The 26412-nt window shown below is 41.6% G+C and overlaps 1 protein-coding gene across 4 annotated transcripts in view; it reads left to right on the plus strand.

Annotated features, from left to right (window-relative positions):
* Positions 1–21320, plus strand: part of prdm6 (PR domain containing 6) — a 34841-nt gene extending 13521 nt beyond the window's left edge. Inside the window, exons 1-11 of one of the 4 annotated variants that reach the window (XM_049763186.2) lie at positions 1–150; positions 2673–2711; positions 3057–4597; positions 5748–6307; positions 9612–9763; positions 9882–10040; positions 12891–13018; positions 14477–14601; positions 14894–15272; positions 17421–17597; positions 19311–21320. In XM_049763186.2, coding sequence (XP_049619143.1) covers positions 5761–6307; positions 9612–9763; positions 9882–10040; positions 12891–13018; positions 14477–14601; positions 14894–15272; positions 17421–17597; positions 19311–19434 — 1791 coding nt within the window. In that variant the 5' untranslated portion in view covers positions 1–150; positions 2673–2711; positions 3057–4597; positions 5748–5760 and the 3' untranslated portion in view covers positions 19435–21320. Of the gene's footprint in view, positions 151–2672; positions 4598–5747; positions 6308–9611; positions 9764–9881; positions 10041–12890; positions 13019–14476; positions 14602–14893; positions 15273–17420; positions 17598–19310 lie in introns of all 4 variants that reach the window. The other 3 variants (XM_049763187.2, XM_049763185.1, XM_068650043.1) reach the window with 3 other exon arrangements.
* The last annotated feature ends 5092 nt before the right edge of the window (positions 21321–26412 follow it).

Raw genomic sequence — 26412 nt, forward strand, 5'->3', positions numbered from 1 at the left:
TGAATGGCCGGGAAACACAGCGTCATTGGCGGAAACGTCATCAGAGAGCAACCCCTTCTTCCCCTAGTCCACCCCTCTCATCCTTTCATCATCTCCTCACGTCAGCAGTGGAAAAAAAGTTCCGCCTAGCGATACCAAATAGGAAACAAGGTGAGAAGATGTTAAAGACATTAAAGTTGTTAAAAACACGTATAAAGTGCTGAAATATGTGTAATATGAAGACTAACCAACAATGTGACGGAAATACTTCAGCATTGTCTCAAGTGACGCCATTACATTATTGATGACGTCATCGTCACCTTTTAAAATTTAGCTAGCTTTTGCTAGATGTCATAATCCATTGACGTTCAATTTTTCGGGCAAACATGAGTATTAATTTTGACTATGTCATAATACACTGACTTCATTTATGCTGGCTTTACACCTAAATATTTTTACAGTCTAAGACTAAAAACTGAAAGTCAGCAGGAAGTTTCTGAAGAATCTTTTGCGTTTTTAGTTGTGTTGTAAGAAGGCGTTATTTTTGAGCACTTGTTATTTCTTTTTATTTATTATTACAAGTGTTCAAATGTTAGTCTTGCTGCTTGAAAGGGAGACTCAAGGTATCGGTTGCGTTTGAATAAATCAAAGCTCTCATCTCGTTTTTTTTTTTCGTGCATTCAAGAGAAGCAAAGCTGCAATAGAGAATAAAAGTCCCTGATGAATATCTGTCAATGCACATGAATTATAATAGTCAGCCTGCGGTGACCTTACCGCGCACGCACGCACATGCACGCGGTGTGTAGTTTTATCGGTCTCCTGTCAAAACGACCCGTCCATTCGTCTTTTCTCGCCGCCGTCCGCTGAATTAATTAAGCAGGAATGTAAATGTTTTAATTGAATGTCAAACAGGACCTTAACCACACAGGCCCGCGCGAGCACACACACACACACACACGCACGCTAATAGTTTTCCTCTTAGATGTGTGAGATTTGTTGATTGTGTTAATGTCGTTACACTACACTGTTTTCTGTTTCTTATGCCACGTTTAATTGTGTAAACTTTATTAGGATTAGGCTATTTTGTTTACGTCTGTTAACATGAGTCACGTTAGTTGTTTTAAGGTTAGCTGTTTTATTTTTATTTTTTTAAGTGTGCTTTGTTCCACTGAGTGGCTTTTGTGTCATTGCTTGTTTCGTTCATAGTGGCGCTGAGTTGTTGTGTTGTATTGGTTGTTTTCTACAATAAAAGTAACAAGTAAGGAAACACAAATAACCCGGCAAACCAAAAGAAAACAATTCCTGCAAGGAAACTGAATTGGAATACAAATAATGCAATACAAGTAACAGAAAAGTGTTACGGTAACAGAAGTTGTGTAACACAAAACAACACTGGTAGTTTGCTGCTCGTTTGTGTTGTTTTCTTTCATTGCTCGTTATGTTTTTTAATTTACGTTAGTTCGTTGAACGACTTATATTACCGTGACTTGTTTTACGTTACTTGCGTTACGTTGTATTATCTGTAATTTGTCGTGGTACATAATTTATGTTTTGGGTAATAACATTAGTTGTCACGTTGATTGTTTTCAGTGAGTTTGTCACTTTAGTTTTGTTGCTTTTCTCGTGAATCGATTCACGCCCGTTACGTCACGTATGTTAACTTACTTGTCTTAAGTTTCTTGTTTTATTTGTGTTCTGTTGGTTGTGTTACATTACCTATGTTACTTGTCCTGTGTTAACGTTTGATGCGTTACATTGCCTGTTCGCTGACTGTGTGCTCTCTTTTGTGATTTATGTTAATTGTTTTGTGTTTTATTGTACGTATTCTTGTTAATTGTAGTTAGTTGTGTTGTGATAATTGTGTTACAGAAGCAGTTCTCAAGTTCACGTCTTATCCCATGTGTGATGTTTTTTCTTTCAAATTCTTATTTTAGGCATGAAGACGTTTTATTTCCAGGTGATTTGTGCGCTTGGGGTTAAAGTTGACTCCAGGATGGGAGCAGTTTGTGTGTGTTTGTGTGTGTATGTGTGTGTTTGCTTGTTAATAAGTTGTTTTTGTGTGCAAATAATTAGCTTTCCTTGTAGAAAATGATGAATTTGGGCAGTTAATTCATCGATCGGCCGATGCGCCGGGCTGTGGAAAAGTCATTAATCAATGCGTGAAAAGAGCTAATTCTCCTCCCGCCGCTTCCTCCGAGACAACACAAAAACAACACAACACACCTCACACACACCTCACGCTGCTGCAGGAAAATATGTTTTTTGGGTAATGTTTCACACATAAACACTCAGACATACGCCGGCTTCTTCTTTTTTTTTGTACCTTTAGGAAAAACAACTATCAGACAATTCATTAAAAACTACACTAAGAGCAACAACAATATTTGACAAATATTTTCTTCTTTGTGCCCATTAATAAAATATACTGACAAAATATTTCACAATGGTAGTTTTTTTTTAAAAAATCATCCATTTTTGTGGTAATGTGTTTCCATGGGTTGTGTCTTTAGTGTGTGACGTTTCTTCTCAATTGAGTCTGTTGTGTTACTTCATTTTTTTGCGTTATTTGTGCGATGTTCATTGTTTTTTGCAAAGGCTGGTTACTGTTGAAATCCAGTGCCATAAGTGTAAGAAATGAAAACTTGATTGAATATTAACAAAGGTGACTCAAAAGTTGTTTTTGTCCCTCACAGGATTGTCGTCAAATAACAAACACACAACGTGACAAATGGGTGAGTTTCTTTTCTTTGTTTTTATATGAAATAATTGGAATGATGTGGAATGTGGCATCCCTCAGGGAAACAGGCCGAGTCCACTTATCCTTTTCATTTTTTTAATTAACTACTTCATTACCATTCAAAACAATCAATTTGTGTTGTTCACGACATGTTTGTGTGTTTAAAAGCTAGCCAGTTGATGTGATTTGCTCCTGATGAGCCGGAGGCGAATTCCCTCTCTCTGACCCGCTACTAGCCAACATTTCTGTAAAAAAAAAAGTTAAAAAAGTATCTTTTGGGCCGGCAAGAGTTCATGCGGAGACGCTGGCGTGTTTGTGTTTTTGTTCCTTATCAATCCAGAGCCGCTCGCCAGGATGACGGATGGCGGCTGTCACGCCGATGCTAGTCATAACAACGCCCGCCTTTACGTGTTCCGCCGTTTAGCCCGCGTCCTTATCCGCGCCTGCGCTTGCTGACTGATGTGCTGTGTGTGTGTGTGTGTGTGTGTTTGCACGCAGACGGCTAGCAAGCTACGGGTCGCGGATAACAAGACCGACCCAAAAACACAATGAGCTCAGCTGTAATCTGTCTTGTCTGCGCACGCACACACACACGCACACATACACACGCACACACACACACACACGTTGCTAAGGAAGTCAAGGCCAGTCAGGCTAATAATAACAATCAGCAAGTAATAATAGTAATAATCTTCACGGCAAACAAAGTGCGTCAAACAGGAAGAATTAAGAGGAGGGTAGTTTGACGTCATTGTCAAACCCAAACACACGTCATACCTTTAGGTGCCACCAGAGAGTGCTACTCACCAGAATGTACAAACTGATTTTTTCATTTGTGAATTTTTTTGTTTGTTTTAGTTATTGACATAAATTGCAGTGGCATTACATTTGTTGTGTTTTCCGATTATCGGCGCGTTCGTTGTTGCGATATTTGTTGTCTGTTAGCATCCATTGTGTTATGTTGAATACCTTATGTCAACTGTTTTCCTTTCATTGTACCGTTTTATTTATTTTTTTAATTTTCATTTGTTCTGTTATGTTGATCACGTCATATTTTGTCGTGTTGGAAATTGGGTTTTCTTTCTCGTTGTTTTACACTTCACATCAGTTGTTAGTTGTGACAAAAACACAAGCTGAAAACACTTCCAAAGAGCTGCTGTCGGCCACGACTCCCACTCGGACGCTCACACGCAGACTAACTTCATAAACTGACTTCATAAGACAAACTTCATAAAAGCAGTTTAAGAGTAGTACATTCATTTTATTTTTAGCAGCGATAAATATTAAATACCTATCCCCCCAAAAAATTAATTTTAATCTTGGTCTTGAAAAGGGTTGATATTGGCCGATTAAATTGCCCCGCCGACAATCTGCTGCCTGGTGGGCGGTGCCTGATATGTAAATGAGCTTGTCTTAACGCTCTTCATCATTTCAAAACGTTAAAAACTATCCTGCCACTTTTTTTAACAAGAAAAAAGTCAAGTTTTCATCTTTCTCGTGTCAGTTTGCAAGTTCAAAGTTCACATGTAGGTTGCGCGTCACCAGGGACAATGTGTGTGCACGCGCCTGTGTGCGTGTGTGTCGGTGGTCCGAGAAAAAGAGAGTGGGGGGTGTGAGCGGCACACGGTCACGTGCTGCTTTTTTTGGCTGTGGAGGCGCGCAGGACACATCATCTTCCTCTGCTTCTTCATCCTCCTCTTCTTTGGGGTCGAAGAGTGAGAGAGAGCAAGCAAGGGAGAACAAGAAAGCGAGAGACAGGGCTCGCATGTGTGTGTGTGTGTGTGCGTGTGTGTGTGTGTGTGTTCCTCCATGAAGAAGAAGAATCGAGGTCGGACGTCAGCGCTCCTCAGCCGCACACACGCACGCAGCCTCACCGCACCGGTAAGCTTATTATTCTTATTTAAGTTCACTTATATGTTTATTGTTGATGTTTTTTGTGAAGTACTTTTTTTTTTTATCCCTATTTTCACAATTTCTTTGTTTTTATTTTTTATGGTTTTTTTTTTTTATTTTATTTTTTGGTTTGACGTGCAAAAACTTTGCGGGCGTTTTGACTCCATCAACTCGAGAAGGTTTCGATGAGCAAACATGACAACCGACTTTTATGACGTTTTGTTGTCTTTGTGTGCGTACGGTTCACAAGTTGACCCCCACAAAAAAGTGGAGAAGGTTCGACCGAGTGGAACGAACGCAACACCGCCACTCCTCCATGTCTTTTTGTGTTCTTGCATCAAAACCTGAGTGTTGTCATTGTTGTTTCCATGATTTTAAATGTTTGCGCTGACTCGGCAGGTGTGCGATCGAATTTGTGGGCTTTTGTTGAGAAAGACTTGCAGCACATGAGAAATGAAATCTCTCTGTGAATGTTCATTTTCACATTTATTTGTAATTAGAAATGACTTGATTGAAAACTAATTGTTTACAAAGAAATCCCCCCGTGAATATTTAAATGCAGGCCTGTCAGTCATTATTGCGTATTTAGTTATGCCTTAATCAATATTGTTTGACACATTTATAGCTCATTGAATGAAAGATGACATATTTACTCATATTATTTATTTGTATTTCTTTATTTTTCATTTGCTTAATATGTTTTTTACAATTACTGTATTCATTCTTTTTTTAAAAACTACTGAATGTATCGATATGCATAAATATAGAGATATCCTTTTCCGTCCATCAAAACGGTTTGAAAGCTTCACTACAAAAGTGTTTTTTGCATTTTTATACACGGTGGATTCATCATTAAATTCTATTCAACATGTTTAGGCCGTCATTAAATCCACTGTCATACATTTTTGTGCGACCTATTAGTGATTTTAAACCTTAATTGTGTCATTAAAAATGCACTTTTGTATAGTTATTTACGTATGACTATAATATGCAGTTAAATTTGCTAGAACACTTTTAGGTATGTAATTTATATTGTCTATTTTTTATTTTTGAGATTAGGCATGAGTCCTGAGAGTGAAGTCAGTGCTCGAGACGCAGATGACTGACAGTTGTCACATCCCCCCCCACCCCCATACAGACGGCGTGGCGCCATGCTGAAGCCGGGCGAGGCATCGGCGGCGGCGACGGCGGCGGCGTCGGCCTTCCTCAAAGTGGACGCGTCGTCCTACCTGCATCACTGGCAGCAGCTTTTCCCGCACACGCCGCTCAAGCCGCCCCTACCCGCGCCCTCGGGACCCCCCCACTGCACCTCGTCAGGGGCCGCCCTGGCGCCCGCCTCCTCCTCCTCCGTGGTGGTGGCCCAACTTCCTCTCGCCCAGCACATGGCGCTCTATGGGCAGGCCCTGGCTCCGGTGGGCCCCGGGGGTCCCGGAGGGGATGCGGTGGGGGTGGCCCCCCCTGCTGAGAACCCCGCGCTGGGACGCCTGCTGCAGGTGAAGGAGCAGAGCTGCGGGGGCGTCGGGGTGGTATCGTCCAGCGTGAAGAGCGTCAGCGGCGAGGAAGGCGGCAGGACGTCCACCACCGTGCAGACGGGGGGCAGGATGAAGCTGACCGCCGAGGAGTTGGACTACTTCCTCTACGGGCAACAGAGGATGGAGATCATACCCATCAGCAGCCACAACACCGACGTCAACAACCGTACGTGCACACACACACACATGCACACACACACACGCTTGTGTAAATGTACAATGTGTGGACTTTATCTTTATAGCTTAATTTACAAATGTCATTTTTGAGATGTGTGGAGGTAGGTTTTTTATTCCATCATTTTAAATTATAATTATATTTTACTGCTAATTATTTCTGAATATTATATTTATTTATTTTTATACATAAAGACATTAAATTGTGGTTTACAATGTAGTGAAACTTAATATTTAATTCTCAATTGAAAGCATTTTTTATTTGTTACCCTAACCAGTATTTTTTATTGTTAATTTTTTTATTAATTTTTAACCACTAACCTATAACTTTATTTACATTTGAAAGATGTGATGACATCCTAAACCTCATAATATCTACTGTTTTACATTTTGAGTTATTTTCTAATTGATAAATAGTCATATTCATGCACATTTTTAACTTCATTTTTAATCAAAAATACATATCTTGTAATATAGTAAAATTGTATGAAATATTTTTAAGGCTAAAAATGTTATTCTCAAATTCTTTTAAATTTCAACTAAGTGCAATAGCTCAGTTTGTGTAAACATTTCACCATATTAAAAAAAATTATAGTCAGCAGAGGAAAATTATTAATGAAAGTTTTTTCAAAAAACTAAACAAAGAACACATTTTAAAACCGATGGCGGATTCTTTTCGACATATGACATTGGAGGTCAGTGGCCGCGAGCTGTGATTGATTATCAATCAGATTTCACTTTCAAATTATTGATCAGCAAACTGAATAATCTTCACTTAATACGTCATTGAATGTGAGCTACAACTGTAGCGCTTTGTCATTCCTAAACAAAAATACATTTTTTCACAAGCTATAATTGCACTTTTGCATCTTCAAACCACTTCAGACGCAACTCGCAATGTTTCGACATCATCTCCTTTCCCATTTTGAACCTTCTCGACATCATTCCCTCCTCGCGTGTTTGCTCTCACGTCTTGGCCGTGTTGAAAAGTTGTCATGAAAGTGACGTGATGAAGATGTGTGTGTGCGCGAGCGTGAGAGCGTGTGCGTGTGTGATAAAACGGTTCATCAGCAGTAATCTGCGTCGATACGCGCCGGCAGGCCCGATGAGGGATGGCGGGACAAGCGGGAATTAATTGCTGCATATAGTTTTGTGTTGGGGGTGGGGAGGGGCACGGAGTGGGGGATGTGCTGGGTCTTGAGGGGGGACGAGGGGCGGGGGGATCGATCCAGCGGAACGCTATTTATCATCCCAACACAACCATACGGAGGTCCCGGGGGGCCACGCTTGTGTGTGTGCGAAAGTGAAGTGTTTAGTGTGTAAATAAAGCAGTCTTCTCTCTCTCTCTCGCTCTCTCTCTCTCTCTCTCTCTCGCTCTCTCTCTCTCTCTCTCTCTCTCATACACACCCAAAAAATAATAATAACTATAATATACAGTTTGTACATTTTCAATGAATTTATGTCAACGTCTTGATGTTGTTGTGACAACGTGTAATTTTAGAAGTAGTGTATCGATACACAAAATAGGGTTCATTGATAGTTTTTTGTTTTTTTCACTTTTATTGATTCATTTTCATTTGATGATTTCACCGCCACCTTACGCACACGCTCCACGTTTCATCTGGATTTGCCACAAAGTGACAGACAGAACGCAATCTAGTATTTTCCTACTACGTCCTTTTTACGTTTTCTCATTATTATTCAATAATGAGTTCATTACTTATTTCTTAACTCATTTCACATATGAACCAGTAAAAGTAATTTATTCAGCAATTTATCATTACTATGTAATCTATCAACAAATGTTTTTTTTTATCAATAACTTTAATTTTGACGCAATAAATGACATGTCTTTGTCAACCACTGTAACCTATTTACCGATAAACTATTTTCATAAACAAATGTTATTTTTGATCAAGTGGTCAAGAAATTCTTCTTTTCCGCCAAGTTTTTATCAATTCATTTCATTTATGAATCAAGAAGTGTAATTTATTAAAGAGCAAGCAGAGTTTGTATTTAGTGATTTTAAAATATTTATCAAGACTTAAATGTAATTTAAAATATAATCCAGAAATTTTACTTATCAATCTGCAATCAAAAAATGTAAATTAATTGTCCAGATTTTTTATTTATTCATCAATAAATGTCATTTATACATCAACCTACTTTTTAGTAGACAAATTTCATGCACAAATAGAGAAATGCATATGCAGTTTTTAAAAAATTCATTAACATAATAAGTAGTTTTTAACTTCAATTTTCAATTATGACATTTAAAATCTGAAACTTTATTCTTGAATGTGCCTACTTTGTAATCTGCAAATTGAATTTATTCATCAAGAAATTAAGTCACAAAATATAATTTATAATTTACAGAAATAATTGACGTATTTTCATATAATATATTGCAAAATAATGTCTTTTGTTTTAGCATTTAAATCACAACAATGAACGTACACACACACACATGCACACAAAGTGCTCACATTGTATATTATGTTTGCAGTTGTTATCCTGTAGTCTGTGTGTGTTTAAGTATTGTTGCTAGGCAACACGGAGACAAGCTTCTGATTGTCATGAGATCCAATTCGGACTACGTCAACTCCCAGAGTTTCCCGCGCTTCCCAAAGTGGGAATGTTTGTTTGACATTGTTCCCGCTCGGCGGAGCATTAAGAAGTCGGCAGCCGCCTATATCATGACTTCATCCGTCAGTGGCTGTCACTCTTCCTGCGCCGCCGATATTTCAATTTTGGGAAAAACGCGAGAGAAAACAAGCGGGACTTCCTGCTGGGAATTTTTTTAGTCCAGATAATCATCAGCGCGTCAATTATTGACATCAATTAGTGTCACACTTCATCACGCTGCAACGCTGCGACCGAAGCGTTTCGCCCTGACGCGCCGCCACACTCGAGACAGAAATATGTCAGGAATGATTTCAATGCAGCCAAAGCAAACTTGAAAAAAAAAAAAAAGGGGGGGGGCGGCTTCATTAAAAAGAGCAACAGTGGACCAGCTTTCGAAACATTCAGAAAACAACGTGAACACAGAGTGGACCAGATAGTGTGAACCAGATTTGAAACTGGTCAGAGTCTGGTGTGAATGTGAAACCAGTGTTGACCAGATACTGTGAAACAGGTTTGCAACCCGTCCGAATCAAGTGTGAATCAGATGGAATCCGGTCGAGACCAGGTTTGAATTTTGCGAACCCAAGGTGTGGATGCAATATGAGTCAGATATGAATTATTGTGAAGAGTGACAACCTGAATGTTCCTTCACTTTGAACATTTCCTTCCAGGCTGCGACATGTGCGCGGACAACCGTAATGGCGAGTGTCCCATGCACGGACCGCTTCATTCCCTGCGGAGGCTGGTGGGCACCAGCAGCGCCACCCCGGCACCGCTCACTCTTCCCGACGTTCCCGACTGGCTCAGAGAGCTGCCCCGAGAGGTGCGGGGACTCGAGTCAGCTGACTTGAATCACGCTCAAGTTGCCAATTTTAAATTTGACTTAAACCTCTGTTCTGCTTGAAACACCTCATCCATCCATCCATCATTTGTGTGTGTAGGTGTGTCTGTGCACCAGTACACTCCCCGGTTTGGGGTACGGAATCTGCGCCGCCCAGAGAATTCCCCAGGGTACCTGGATCGGACCCTTCCAGGGCACCCCCCTCATGCTGGACAAAGTCCGCTGCGGAGGCTCCAGGAACACGCGGCACTTGTGGGAGGTAAGAGAGACACTATTTTGTGGACCTTTGGCTCCCCCTTGAAGGATGCTAATAGCCACATTTGTGGAAACTCAATACACTGGATGTGAACGTGACTCAGGTGCGAACCAAGTTTGCCGGGTTTGAATCAGACATGAACACAATGTGCATCAGGTCAAAACTAAATGGGACCCGATGTGAACACTCTCCTAATAGAGTGTCAACTAGATAGTTTGACTGAGGCATGAACTGGGTGTTCTCCCGGTTTAAATCAGGCATGATATCGTGTTCATGCCCAATTCAGTATGACACAAAACGTTTCCAATTTAATTTCTACCCTGTTCACATTGTACTCACACTTGATTCACACCTGATTCACATTAGGTGTGAACTCGGTGTGTAAGCACCAAACGACCGTGTGTAGAAGATAGTGTGTTCTAAGTTTGAAAAATGTACGAATTGGTGTGTTGAAGTTGTAGTTTTCCATGTTGAAGCCCAAAAAGGAAGCTGAAGATTCTTGTTGGACACATGCGCATTTTTAGGGAGAAGTGATGAAGTCGTCTCGAGGCCGTCACGGTTGAGCTGTGGTCGTGAAGGCGGCGGCGGCGGCAAAGAAAGCAAAGTAAAGTTGGCTCGGCGGCCAAATATTTTGCTAGCGCGACGCCCGCGAGGATTCCCACAATCCTACTGGGCCTGTTGGAATGTCGTAAAAGGCTTTTATTTGCCATCCTTCGACGCTTTATTAAACAACCGCGGTGACATCATCGCCACAGCAATCACTTTGTCTGCATTGGATTTTATTTATGACGACTCATGATTGTCAAAAAACAAACTTAGTCGGCTTGTTGCATTTGGACTGGAGTTGAGGCGGGTACTATAATTAATGACATTAAGACTTCCTGCTTGGTCATATTTGGACATTTTGTGTCACGTCATTTGGAATTTATGCTTTGGTCACAGTAGTGTTTGTGTGTGTGCACGTGCGTGTGTGTGTGGTGATATCGAAGTCGTCTGTTGCTGGCTCCGCCTCCTCACGCTTGTAGTGTGAGAAAGCATAGTGAGCGCTTGTGCAAATATTTTGGGACGTCTGATGAGCTGATTGATGGATGAGGCAGCTCACCGGGAGCGCTCTAGCGGCGGCTCGCTGGTCCGCACTGTTGATCCTGGTTCTGGTTCTACTTCAAAATGTGCTTCCCGTTGTGTGCGATAATGTGTGAAAGACTGCACTTTGTTTAGATTTGTTTTGATCTTGTCATACGTTGGAGATGTTTTAAGGCCCGCCGCACACCAAGCGATGTGGCTGAATGCGGTTGAAGTGAACAATCGCGAACGACTCCTCCGCCGCTCACCTGGCGATTGACGCTGGCGCACATTCCAACCAGCTGCAACGGCAAAACTGCGGCCCCTGGTCTTCCTATTGACAAATAGTTTTAAGGTTCCACATGTGCTGTACTGTATAAAAATTACATAACATGTTTGGATGTGAACGCAACTTGAATCAGGTGTGAAATCAGTTCAGTACACATGTATCACAGTAAAGCATGTGAACACATTTTGATAGTGTGCCTCAGGTCTGGAACTACATAAACCAGCGTGGATTAGTAGTTAGCGTAGACTTATCTTCTTATCCATGTTTAAAACTGGTTTGAAACAGATGTGAATCAAGTTCAAAAGCATTGTGAACACAGTGTGGACCAAATAGTGTGAATGAGGTGTGAACCGGGTTTTAAACGTGCAAGTATTTGAACCAGTTGGGAACGAGGCTTGAAAGTTGTTTGAACACTACCTAGACCATATAACCTGATCCATATCTGAACCAGATAGGAGCATGAGCTATCCAAACTATGAAACCTGACAGTATTGGTTTGAAACAGATAGAAAATGAGTATGAATTTGAACCAGGTTTGAATTAGGTTTGAAAGCAAAAGGAAGTTGATGTGCCGTGTGAGATAGTCTGAACCAGATTCACCACGCCAGTGTTATTTTCATGATGGTTGTCTGTTGTCTTTTTTCCCGCAATAGAAGATGGCAATGTGACCAGGAACGATGAAGGTGTGATGAGTCGTGTGAGCAAAGAGCAATTGTGATGAAGAGGAGGCTGTGGGCGTGTAGAAGAGGAGGTGATGAAGAGAGCAGATAACGGCAGAATTAGTGCGTTTGATTGATTTTGTGTACAACTCAAGCGTTGGATCATTGATCTTCACTCACAAACACTTTTACACCATTTGGACTCTATAACAACAACAGCAGCAGCAGCAGTCACCATGCTACGTACCTGATGCTAAGTCATGCTACGTGATACAAGCTGATGCTAGGCGATGCTAAAGTGGTCTGGCCTTCTTTAAATAAAAACTTATCAGCGTGACAAAGTGCTAAAACCTTTTTCTGGCTCGTGCGTGTTAAGGCTGTTTTATCACCTCTTGCGTGACGTGCGCGCTCGTGCTAAACGTGTTTATCACGACGTGCGTGCGCTAAGTGTATATGCCACACTTTGCTTTTGATAACCATGACTGCATTAGTGACATTTTTCACACAAATACACGTCGTACCTGTCATGATAAACACACCTAATGCACACATAGTACTAGCAAGTGAGGATAGTGATAGTGAATAGAGCTTGTTAATGGCGTGTGTGTGTGTGTGTGTGTGTGTGGTCTTTGAAGTCAAACAAGGATAATGTAGTGAGACAGATGAAAGTGTAAGTATCAACCAGATGTGAACATGGTGTGTAAAAGCAAAGTGGATTTATTCAAACCTGACAGGCTTGAAGACAATCCGATGCCGTTCGGCGTGAACCAGGTTAGAAATAGATCTGACCAGATATGAACACAAACCAGAGTTGAATGTATATGTTACGTGCGTGTGTTTCAGATTTATGACTCCGAAGGAACGTTGTGTCACTTCCTGGATGGCAACGATCCGGCTAAATCGAGCTGGATGAGGTACATCCGATGCGCCCGACACTGCGGAGAGCAGAACATGATGGTCGTTCAGTACAGGTACAAACTTGCTAATGCTAAATGTTCACTGTTAGCATTGTTGTCAATACCTAGTAAACAAACCTGTAAAAAAAAAAATACAGGAGCACTTTACTGAACAAGCTTAACTTATGCCACTTACCTCAGCCTCATTAGAATTTAGCTAGTTAGTTCATGGTCGTTTTGTCTTAGCCTAGAATTGTTTTTATCAGTTTAGTTTGTTAGCCTAATATGGTTTATTTTTGCATAACTTTTGTCATACATAACCAGAGTTTTACCTTACTATTACATAAGCCGTTTCTCAAATCGCATTTTTGTCCATTCTTACGTGAAACGTCATCAGTCGCAGCCAAAGTCCTGTTCCAATTGAAAGTACGCATAAACCAAGAACACACGGAATACCCGGATGTTGTTCTTGTCTGCTAGCTTAAACCACGGATGCATCGGTTGGTGACTTGTGAAGACTTGGCTGGGAAAATATCCCGAGATGCGTTTCGTGCTGCTATCAAAATGGCTAATGCGGCAACGGAGGAGAGGACTCATGTTTGTAAGTTGAAATCTAGTCACGTGATTTATCTGTGATGAACTACGGAAATACACCAGAGAGGAAATTTACAAGTACACATGCGTTCCAATTACAAGGTGACTTGCGTTGTAAGGAGGTCACTTTTTTTCCCCACTGCGTTCTTACGAAGACCATACTTGCCGAGTTCACGAGATCTTACTCTGCACTCTTGATCTTGAGAAACGGCTATAATAACATTTATGTATTAGTTAGATGATCTTAGTCTACCATCAACTTACAATTTTCTAGTCTAGCTTAGTTAGTGTAGCATACAGTATTTTTGACATTGTCGAGTTTTAGGACTTCTTTGGACCTAATTGCTAATGTGGCTGTGGTGTGAGCAAAAGCACTTCTTTAAAAGTCGAAAGTTGCCTCGTGTCAAGCATGTTTCATTTTGTCTTAGCACACCTGGGAGGGGTGGGGGCAACATGTCAACACAGTCAGGATGGGCCTGGCTGCAAATCAAGCATACCCCTGACCTCACACCAGATAAAACGAGAATTAGGTGGTGGGGGGGTGCTGTTTGATCCGTGCTTGCTGCTGCTGCACCGAGGCGAGCGGTGTCGCACATCAAAGAGTCTCATCAGGCGGTCAGGTATGAAAAAAAGCAAAACAAACACGCCCGCAGTCTCACAGAGGGGGCGTGGTCTTGACTGCGATACATTTTTGGGGTTTTCTTGCTATCAAGCAGTGTAGTACTCAAGTCACACAAATACATCACCTTATACTTATAACTTGCATTAAAGTCATGCGGTAATACAGCTTATCTTCGCTTCTCACCGCTCAACAAGCTAGGCGAGGCTCGAGTTAGCCACATTAGCCACATTAGCGACAAGGTCCAAAAAAAAGAAGTCCTTGAGCATTACTCACGTTAGCGATGAGGTCCTTCAACAATTTGTGTTTGTGTGTTTTAGGTCGAGCATCTTCTACCGGGCGTGCCTGGACATCCCTCGAGGAAGCGAGCTCCTCGTTTGGTACAACGATTCATACACTTCCTTCTTCGGAATTCCGCTGCAGTGTGTCGCTCAGGATGAAAACCGTGAGACTTTTTCTGAGTTTCTTCTAGAATACATTGCCATTACGCTAATGAGACTAGAAGCTGACATGGACATGGGGACAAAGGTCTTATCCAACACGTTGGACACACGTAGAGCACAGATAGACCTCCAAAATAGACTTGACATAATTTGCATGATAGCTGAAGAACACACGTTTTCAGGGTGAACTTTTATAGGACCCAGAGAGAACGTGATGACACAGACCAAGAACATATGTAGCTATTGGACTCAGATCTTCGACATGGTTCTAAAATGGATGTGTTGTGCGTGCAGTGAACGTCCCCACGTCTGTTTCGGAGGTGATGTCTCGCCAGGAGTCCTTACAACAGCAACAACAACAAGCACCCTTTGGCAAGAGCGGCAAAGCCACGGCGTCCTTGTCGTCGTCCGTGCGCTCCATGGTGTTTCCTCAGATATCGTGCAGCAGAGGTTTCTCCATGCTGGACAAGAGCGGAGCGCCCTTCCCTTCATCCGAGTCGTCTTTTGGCCAGCTGTCCTCCAAAAACCAAAGAGTCTTGGCCAGTCCCACGTCCACCAGCCAGCTCAGCAGCGAGTTCAGCGACTGGCATCTGTGGAAGTGCGGACAGTGCTTCAAGACCTTCACGCAGAGGATCCTGCTACAGATGCACGTCTGTCCGCAGAACCCCGACAGGTAAAGAACACAATCACAACCATGGTCTGGACTCAACTGGAAGATACTGGACTTTAGACTAAACTAGAATAGATTGCAATCAACTTGACAGGACAAGTTTAGTGGAGAACAAAATGAGCTGGACGAGACTGGACTGGTCTGGATGCCAATAGACTAGTACTAATTTAATAGTAGGCTAGTCGGGTTGAGACTAGAATAGTTTAAATAAACTCAATTAGACTTGACAAGACTGGAATTGACTGAACTGGAATTGACTACAATAGATTGGACTGGACCTGAAAGACACTTGACTGGACTAGACTAGAGAACAAAAGACTACAATGGAATCTTCAAGGAGAACAGCCATACTGGACTAGAATAAGCTCGTCTGGACTCCATCAACAGAACTGAACTGAACTTGAATGAGGTGTGCTATAGACTAGTAGAGGCGAGACTGGACTTGACTGAACTGGACTTAACGAGACTAGAGTGGATTTTGAAGTGACGTAGACCATGAATAGAAGCACATACTTAAGGTTTTTGATGCAAAGTGTGTGTACGTGTGTGTGTGTATTGTGTCATGATGACACACACACACACGCGCGTGTGTGATGATCTATTGGAGAATTTTTGCTTATCTTTATATTGTGTAGTGTGTGTGTTTGCGTGTGTGCATAAATCACGGTGGCGGCAGTGTAGAAATTGTGGTTGTCACGGTGACGGGTGGGCAGGCGGGGCCGGTGTCACCGGGTCAATAAATGAAAAGGAAAATGAAAAAGTGTCTGCTGATGTGCAAAATGTCAATAACAACATTTTATCCACACTACCGTCGCTCTTTATAGAGTTACGGGGACGTTCATCCAAAAAACCAAACCACTGTCCAAATGTAGCTGTTGAATATCAAGGATTTTAAGTTCCTGGGTTTTTAGTTACATCTAGGAACGTTCGGACATTTTGTGTGTTTGGAGGGCAGTAACAAGATTAGGTCCCGGGTAATTGATTTTGTTCAAAAATAGACCCCGTTTGAAATGTAGTACTTTTGGATTTGATCCTTGTAGTTCCAAGAATACTTGTAGCCACATCTGCTAGTTCAAGATACTTTTGGTGGAAGTAGGAACTTCTGGAATGTTGCTGAACATGTAATTAGATCCTTAGAGTTAAGGAAGAACAATTCGGACTACAAGTTCATCATGTGACCATGCGATGCTTTCATCAATAGTGCAGACATGATGAGGATGATGATGGCCGGAAGATGTGACAGTTTTGTGTGTGTGCGTTTGTGTGTGTGGACCCGCAAATGATTGATTGTGTATTGATGAAGTGTGAGTGCTGATTTATTATCTCTGCTCTCAAACACACAAACATGTCATCATAGCAACACACACACAGTTTTCCCACGTCAGTCTTTCACTAAATTGTGTGTGTGTCTTTCCTCAGGTCATGTGTTAGGACAAGTGAATGTTAGTCATTAGTAATCACGTTGAAACTAGTACTCACTGAAACTTTTCACACGCTCACGAACACAATATTGGCGTTAGCGATGTTGCCGTAGCATTTGTTGGTAGTTAGCGACCGAGCTTGTAGCAATGTAACGCCACACAGAAAAGCTAGGTTGCTAGCTGCCGTGTTGTCGCTGGCGGTGTCCCTGGGGAGAAGCTAACACACACACGCACACGCACTCGTGTGTAATAAACAATAAGCGCACATTAATCTTGATGCCGCGCTTGAATAAATAAATCAAAAAGTTCCTCTCATTGATCACTGCAAGTATTCACGATCAATATCGGCTTCATAGAAAAGCGCAAATTAATAAATAAGAAATAATAAACACGCCAGCGCTTATACAATGACACTTGATAAATGAGCGCACACACACACACACACTCACACACGTGGCAATCTGCAAGAGAGGATATTCACTTTTAGTGTTAATGGGAATAAGTGTGTTGTTTTCTGACCGTGTATTTCTCAATGTGCGAGTAGTGTGTGTGTGTTTATAGTGTGTATGCGTGTGTACTAAATGTGTCTAGATGTGTGTCATCTGCCGGTGTAAATAAGTGTGCATGTGTGAATCTGTTTTGAATGTGTTGTTGTGGGTTCTACCATGAGGGGGCGCCAAAGATCAGAGTGTATTACTAACCGCAGCTCCCTCTCCTCCTCCTGTTGAAGGCCGTACCAGTGCGGCCACTGCTCGCTGTCCTTCTCACAGCCATCGGAGTTGCGCAACCACGTGGTGACGCACTCCAGCGACCGGCCCTTCAAGTGCGGCTACTGCGGACGCGCTTTCGCCGGCGCCACCACGCTCAACAACCACATACGCACGCACACTGGCGAGAAGCCCTTCAAGTAAGTCGCCCTCACGACACACACATGCACGCACACGGCATTTTGTGAATGCTCCTTCTTCACCTTCTGGTCATGTGATGCCACCTGTCTTCATTCGTAATCCTAAAGTCAATCAAAACCCAAATTTGAAATCCCAACCTTGTCCGACCCTAGTTTGCATCCTCACTCTGAATCCTAAACCCTAGTTTGGAGTACTACTCTGAAGCCTTAGCCCTAGTGTGAAACCCTAACCTTAATTTAAAACCCTAACTCTGGTTTACAACCCTGGTTTGGAACCCTAACACTCGCTTTAAATCTTAACCCTGACTTAAAACCCGAGGTTTTTCTGGAGAGCCTAGATAATCTACTTTAAAGCGTAACCTTCCACGATGTGGATCGGCCATCTTTGGTCCCGTCAACTGGTTAGTAGCCTCCATACACTTGTCACACTAAATTGAAGTTAGCGGCGCGCTAATGGCTGTCGTTGCGCTGCGGCTCGGACGCAATTAGCGAGAACGGCGTCGAGGTCACGTCGGGCGACGCGCCATTAACGACCAATCGCGGTGACGTGACACGCCGCCTGCCAATCAACTTCAACACGGCGCACGTGTGTGTGTTGGTCGTCTTGTCATCGGGCCCATCAAGGCGTTGTCACGTCGTGTTGCGGTGCGGACGTGACAGACACTTTGATGGCAACTGTTCGAACGAAAAACAAAGAAAATTCCGTCTATCCATCCAAGTAAAGGTTTGGTTGAAGTTCAATAAAGACAGCCCATAAAAGCACTCAGGAAAAAAAAAGCAAGATAAATAAAATAGATTCAATCCAAAATGTAATTGTAAAACAAAAAATAATACATATAAAGAAATCGACCCAAATAAATCTACTTAAAAAAATAAACCAATAAAATAAATTAGATAAAATAAAGAAAACTCTACAGTAGTCATTTAAAACGAGTAAATAAATACGCTTGAATCATCCACGTATACAAAAATAAATGTGATTACATCATGAACGTTGCGAATGTACAAGTAAGCGGTTGACCCCATGACCTGATTTTTTTGACACACATTTCGTGACGTGTGCACGACACTTTCTTTTGTGTCCTGTTTTTTGAGTCACGTCGTCAAATCAAAACCTTAGCACCCATGTAACATATGACTTTCGTTTCACCGATCAATAGGGTTCTCACACGCGCTCGACTTAAAAGGCTTCCTCAATTGCGTGTGACACCGTGCGCACGTGTGAGTGTGATGGGAATTCCCCTCAGCAGCTGGCTTGATAGATTATTGACGAGTGTGTGTGTGCACGCGGGTGTGAAGATCACAGCAGCAATTCTAGCTGACGGCTCCGTTGACCTCACACACACTTTGTACTGTCAATGTCTATTACTCTTGACAACACACTCCTCTCGTGTATGTGTGTGTGCTGGTGTGTTTGAATCCCAGAGTAACGTAAGGTGTGACATCATCGCAAGATCATCATCATACACACTAGGATTAGTGGTAGGGTTAGGGCTAGGGTTCATGGTAGGGTTAAGGGTCCAATTTTAGGGTTGGCGATAGGGTTCAGTTTGGGTGTGGGTTTACAGCTGGGGTTGGAGGTTTCAATTTGCGTTTTAAACTCTTTTTTTTAACAAGGGTTGGTTTTACATTGAAAAAAATTTAATCGGGGTTTGAAAGCTGGTAAATGCTCATCTTGAACGTTATTATTGTTTTGGCTCTTTTTGTGTTTAGATGCGAGCGCTGTGATCGCAGTTTCACTCAGGCCACCCAGCTGAGCCGTCACCAGAGATTACCCAACGAATGTAAACCCAACAGCGAGGGATCAGTGGGAGGAGACTCCATAGAGGTGGACTAGAATGCAAGGCAGGTCGGCAGAACTCAAATCTCAACCAAATTCTCCCTTTGGCCGCCGTCTTCATTGCGAGCTTTTCTACCGCTGCTCACATCCAACGAGACTTTCGCTACGCATGGAATTGACTTACAGCACAATAACAAATTTCTTCCACAGTTCTACAAAAAAATGTTTCACTGATGTTGTACCAAAGTTCTTCCACAGTGTTACAGAAGTCCTACCAATGTTCCAGCAATTTTTTTTTACCAAAAGCTACCACCAAACTTCTACCAATGTCATACCAAAGCTCCTGTGAATTAATTTCTACCAAAGTTCAACTGCTTCCAAAGTTCTCAAAGGTTTTACTGTAGTTCTTTAGATTTCCAAGTCTACTTGTGTTGTGCCAGCATTTTACTATAGTGCTACACTACCAAAGTTCCACAAAATTTATTTAACCCTGTTTTTCTTTTTTTGTCAACCAAGGTTTGCCTAAAGTATACGAAGCTTCTGCTGGAATTGTAATTGTACTGGTGACACCAAAGGTCTACCAAATTTACTTCAATGTTACACCAAAGTTCTACCAAAGTTGTCCTATTTCTTCTGGTTATACCAGACGTCTGTCTACCACTAGTATACTGAAGTTAAACCAATCATCAACCCAACTTCTTTGAAGGTTATGCAAGGTTTTTTCCCAAAATGATGTTTCACCAAAGTCTACGAACACATTCTGCAAAGGCTACACCAAAGTTTTTTCCAAATTGTATCAGAGTGATACTTGTTATACCAAAGAGTAACCCAGCTGAAATGCTGCCAATGTTATGTTCCGACAAATTTACCCAATAGTTGAAAGTTCTCAATTTTCACATACTTGCTAAACTTGTAAGTTCTACCAAAGCGCCACAAGTTCCAAAGTGCTTGCTGAAATTCTACAACTGTCCTCATGATCAACTTGAGCTCCACCAAAGTTTTACAAAATATCCAGCAGCATTCCACTACTGTTCTACTTAAGTTCTTCTTAGGTTCTGTGGTCTGTCAAGAAGGAACAACTTCAAGAAGGCACTGCAGCTAGGACTTTTCCTCTGGAATGAGACGACGGAAGGTTTGACGCCTCACAAGCACACCAAAGATTGTCTGACATCATGTAGGTAAAAAAAAAAAAAAAAAAAATTAAAAAAGGCGGCAGACACGTCATGAACATAAAAAAAAAGAGAAGATATTTATCTTGTGGCGGCACTTTGACTTATTTAACTTTGTGCATACTTCGCTTCACACTTGACCTTGTCTTCCATTTGTATCATCCAATTATGTTTTTTTTTTTTGTGTGTGTGTTTTTGTACCAAAAAGAAGAAAAAGCACACTTGACACAGCAGCTTTACGGGCCTTTGACATTCATTGATCTATTTTTTGGGAATTTTTGCAAATTATCCACTCACTTTCTGTCTCAGAGCTGAACTCGTTAAATGAACAATAAAGTTGGGAATACAAGCATCCAAGATTTTTCATAGGATTATCTTTTGGTTTGGGGTGTTGAGTAATTTTTTCACCTTGATCTGCTCAGAAAGTAGGTCCACGCTTACCGATAAATGGGACGAAATTGAGCCTTCTCCTTTTTGGTCAAAGTTCCAATTATCAGGTGGTGTGAGTGATTTCTCCTTGATAATCTGCTAAAAAAAAAAAAAGTAGGTTACATACATGCTGATAATTGGACCTCTGGAGGATCAATTCTCCCTTGTCAGCAAGTAAATGAGTTGCCTGAGATAGGAAGTGGTGAAAAGTTTGTGTACGTATGAAAAAACAAAAATGTCAAAGAAACGATGCTTTTTGTCTCGCTCACGTTTGCATGATTTGAAATTAAATACGTGAGACCTGAAGAAAACGAGGTCTAAAATAAAGGGAGTCCGTTTTGTCAAGTCATGCCTGTTAATCGTTCCGTTTGTTCCGTCATTTAAGAGTGCTCATAAAATTGACACCGGGGGGTGGGGGGGGGGCATCATCATCATCGTGACGACTGAAGGCAGCTATTCAGACCTCCTGAAGCAGGGATCACCACATATATGATCGCATTTTTCCTGGTAGATGAAGCGCTTTGTCAGCAAGTCGCGCAATTTACACCTTTGTCGATAGGTGAATTGCACATGGTGCGCATGCCCAGACCCCCACCCGAGTTGTCCGGTTAAACACAATCGTGATTCGTTCAAACAAATCGTTAAACAAATCTATATTACAACATCCCGTGGGAACAACATATACATCAAACTATACAACTACACCCTCCCCAAAATAAAATAATAATTGACTCGGTTATTCACACATTTCTTTCTATAATACAACACCTACAATAGTGTTGGCTCGTGAGTGGACGATTCATTCAAAAGAATCTTTTCAGTAAACGAGAGTGAACGAATCACTTCTTACAGTGATTCGTTCTTTTTTCAGTTCATATGACTTCAACCAGTAGGTGTCGGTAATGCACATGGAAGCTGGTGCCACCTCGCCCTAAAACAAGACGAAGAAGAAAATGACGTCACTTCCCGTTCACGAACGAGTACTTCCCGTTCACGAACGAGTCGTGAATTGCATTTGCCGTTCGACAACTGAATGGATCTGTGAGTGAACGAATCTGTGACTGAGTGATTCGCATTTCCAGTTCATTGCGAGAAAGGATCAGTGAGGGAACGAATTCTGACTTTCCCGTTCGCGAACGAGTTAATGGGTGACCTGCCTCCCCCTCGTGCATCCACGGATCAGTCAGTGAAGGTGTTGCGTCTCCCTCCTGGCGTGAACTATGTAAGTCAGAAGGTCGATTTACGATTTGCCAAGACAAGAAAGAAGCACCCAGTGAAACACCACTTCTGTTATGCGTGTTTTCTCCAAGCTAACGGCTAACTTGATTGCATGAAGGGATGCGCCGTTATGCAAATAATTTTGCTTCTCTAATCTTGATAATCTTGATTTTATAAATTAAAATGATGGTGAGCATCGGGGGGGGCCCCATTTCAACCCCTTACACTGAGTGCCAAGCAGGGAAGAAATGAGTACCGTTGTTATAGTCACCGGTATGACTCGGCCGGGGGTTGAACCCCCGACCTCCCAAACTCAGGGCGGACACTCTCCTCTTCGGCCACTGAGCTGGTAAACACTTGTGTCGTAGTATAACACTTATAGTAGTTTTTAAAGAACGTGTATACCTATATACGCCTAAATATTGTTATCCAATATATCTACTGCAATTTCACATTAGATTGCTGGTTTGAAATTTGCTTTTAATATTATTATTTTTAATAAACATTTATGTTAAAACTTGTCTGTCTGTTCGCCAATTAAAACTTGTCTGGTGTTTTATTCCTTGTTTCTTTATTTGCCAATTAAAACATAAAAATCAGCTTAATCATGCTTTATATGACAATATGTGTAGGTACACCTTCAATAGGTACACTACACAAGGTTTAAAAAATAAATAAATAAAGGGTTAATTGCACAACAAAGTAATTTCTCGCACCTGGGATCGTAACAAGTTCCTACCGAGCAAGAGCCCGAGTCACTAACCAGTCGGCTATTTCGACCGGCCGTCTACAATTGCTTGCACTGTTTTGTACTAGTGATGTGCATTCCAGTTCTCCAGTGAACTGAATCTTTAGAATCGGTTCACTCAAAATATTTGTTCAAAAGAATCGTTCACCAAATCGTTCGCTACACTTTCTTATTTATTTATTTTATTTTTTACCTCGTGTAGTGTACTAAAATATCCCATAATTATCTGCCTAAATAATTGTGACTAATTTAAAACTATTCTACTTGTTAATACCTACAGAATAACATAATAACATATTCTAACCGGAGATTGCATTGACCTAATTTTCACATGGTCCTTGTTTACATTTTGCATTTGACACTGACAGCTGTCAAGTGCCACGTTAGGGCTCTTCTTGTGTAAGTTTTTTTTTGTTATGGGTTTTCTTTTGTAAGTTTAACTTTGGGTACTTCGAAAGTGTCATTTTAAATTGTACTTTGCTAGGTGTTCGTGTACACAACGTGTTGTGATGACATCTGCTGTGGAGTCTTCACTGAGCTAGTCGCTTGTGAGCTGCTCCATAAAACCATATATGTTCCATGGACTACCAAGCAAGGCTTCCATAGGGTAGTTGGTAGTGCTCTGGGCTTTCACCCCAGCGACCCGGGTTCAAATCTCAGTGGGACCAGAAAAATTTTATCATAGAAAATTTGCAACACAGTTGCTCGTGTAACCATAAAACCATACATGTCCCATGAACTGAGAGCAAGGCTCTCATAGGGTAGTGGTTAGTGCTCTGGGCTTTCACCCCAGCGACCCAGGTTCGAATCTCAGTGGGGTCCAAAAATTTTTATCAGACAAAATTTGCAACACAGGTGCTCGTGTAACCATAAAACCATACATCTCCCATGCATTGAGAGCAAGGCTTCCATAGGGTAGTGGTTAGTGATATGGGCTTTCACCCCAGCGACCCAGGTTCGAATCTCAGTGGGACCAGAAAAATTTTATCATAGAAAATTTGCAACACAGTTGCTCGTGTAACCATAAAACCATACATTAGTGTTAGGGTTTGAGCTAGAGCTTGGGTTAGGGTTAGAGCCAGGATTAGGGTTAAAGCTAGGATTAGAGTTAGGGTTAGAGCTAGGATTGGAGTTAGGGTTAGGTATTTTGAGTTAGGGTTAGAGTTAGGGTTAGAGTTAGGTATTTTTAATTAGAGTTAGGATTAGGTATTTTGAGTTAGGGTTAGATAGAGTTAGAGTTAGAATTAGGGTTAGAGTTAGAGTTAGGGTTAGGGTTAGAGTTAGAGTTAGAGTTAGAGTTAGGGTTAGAGTTAGAGTTAGGGTTAGGTATTTTGAGTTAGGGTTAGAGTTAGGGTTAGGGTTAGGGTTAGAGTTAGGGTTAGAGTTAGGGTTAGAGTTAGGGTTAGAGTTAGGGTTAGAGTTAGGGTTAGGGTTAGAGTTAGGGTTAGGGTTAGGGTTAGAGTTAGGGTTAGAGTTAGGGTTAGAGTTAGAGTTAGAGTTAGGGTTAGGTATTTTGAGTTAGGGTTAGAGTTAGAGTTAGGGTTAGGGTTAGAGTTAGAGTTAGGGTTAGAGTTAGGGTTAGAGTTAGGGTTAGGGTTAGAGTTAGGGTTAGAGTTAGGGTTAGGGTTAGAGTTAGAGTTAGAGTTAGGGTTAGGGTTAGAGTTAGAGTTAGAATTAGAGTTAGGGTTAGAGTTAGAGTTAGGGTTAGGGTTAGGGTTAGAGTTAGAGTTAGGGTTAGGTATTTTGAGTTAGGGTTAGAGTTAGGGTTAGAGTTAGGGTTAGGGTTAGAGTTAGGGTTAGAGTTAGGGTTAGAGTTAGGGTTAGAGTTAGGGTTAGAGTTAGGGTTAGAGTTAGGGTTAGAGTTAGAGTTAGGGTTAGAGTTAGGGTTAGAGTTAGAGTTAGAGTTAGGGTTAGGTATTTTGAGTTAGGGTTAGAGTTAGAGTTAGGGTTAGGGTTAGAGTTAGGGTTAGGGTTAGAGTTAGGGTTAGAGTTAGGGTTAGAGTTAGGGTTAGGTATTTTGAGTTAGGGTTAGAGTTAGAGTTAGGGTTAGGGTTAGAGTTAGAGTTAGGGTTAGAGTTAGGGTTAGAGTTAGGGTTAGGGTTAGAGTTAGGGTTAGAGTTAGGGTTAGAGTTAGAGTTAGGGTTAGAGTTAGAGTTAGAGTTAGGGTTAGGGTTAGGGTTAGAGTTAGAGTTAGGGTTAGAGTTAGAGTTAGGGTTAGAGTTAGAGTTAGAGTTAGGGTTAGGGTTAGAGTTAGGGTTAGGGTTAGAGTTAGGGTTAGAGTTAGAGTTAGAGTTAGAGTTAGGGTTAGAGTTAGAGTTAGGGTTAGGTATTTTGAGTTAGGGTTAGAGTTAGGGTAAGAGTTAGAGTTAGGGTTAGAGCTAGAGATAGGGTTAGGGTTAGAGTTAGGGTTAGAGTTAGGGTTAGGGTTAGGGTTAGAGTTAGGGTTAGAGTTAGGGTTAGGGTTAGAGTTAGCGTTAGGGTTAGAGTTAGAGTTAGAGTTAGGGTTAGAGTTAGGGTTAGAGTTAGGGTTAGAGCTAGAGTTAGGGTTAGGGTTAGAGTTAGGGTTAGAGTTAGAGTTAGAGTTAGAGTTAGAGCTAGAGTTAGGGTTAGGGTTAGGGTTAGAGTTAGAGTTAGAGTTAGAGTTAGAGTTAGGGTTAGGGTTAGAGTTAGAGTTAGGGTTAGGGTTAGAGTTAGAGTTAGGGTTAGAGTTAGGGTTAGGGTTAGAGTTAGCGTTAGGGTTAGAGTTAGAGTTAGAGTTAGCGTTAGGGTTAGAGTTAGGGTTAGAGTTAGAGTTAGGGTTAGAGTTAGGGTTAGGGTTAGGGTTAGGGTTAGAGTTAGAGTTAGGGTTAGAGTTAGGGTTAGGGTTAGAGTTAGAGTTAGGGTTAGAGTTAGGGTTAGAGTTAGAGTTAGGGTTAGGGTTAGAGTTAGGGTTAGAGTTAGGGTTAGAGTTAGGGTTAGGGTTAGAGTTAGGGTTAGGGTTAGAGTTAGGGTTAGGGTTAGAGTTAGGGTTAGAGTTAGAGTTAGGGTTAGGGTTAGAGTTAGAGTTAGGGTTAGGGTTAGAGTTAGGGTTAGAGTTAGGGTTAGGGTTAGAGTTAGGGTTAGAGTTAGAGTTAGGGTTAGGGTTAGAGTTAGAGTTAGGGTTAGGGTTAGAGTTAGAGTTAGGGTTAGGGTTAGAGTTAGAGTTAGGGTTAGAGTTAGAGTTAGGGTTAGGGTTAGAGTTAGGGTTAGAGTTAGAGTTAGAGTTAGGGTTAGAGTTAGAGTTAGGGTTAGGTATTTTGAGTTAGGGTTAGAGTTAGAGTTAGGGTAAGAGTTAGAGTTAGGGTTAGAGCTAGAGATAGGGTTAGGGTTAGAGTTAGGGTTAGAGTTAGGGTTAGGGTTAGGGTTAGAGTTAGGGTTAGAGTTAGGGTTAGGGTTAGAGTTAGCGTAAGCGTTAGGGTTAGAGTTAGAGTTAGGGTTAGAGTTAGGGTTAGA

Source organism: Syngnathus scovelli, chromosome 3 (genome assembly GCF_024217435.2).
Source record: "Syngnathus scovelli strain Florida chromosome 3, RoL_Ssco_1.2, whole genome shotgun sequence".
NCBI classification, from domain to species: domain Eukaryota; kingdom Metazoa; phylum Chordata; class Actinopteri; order Syngnathiformes; family Syngnathidae; genus Syngnathus; species Syngnathus scovelli.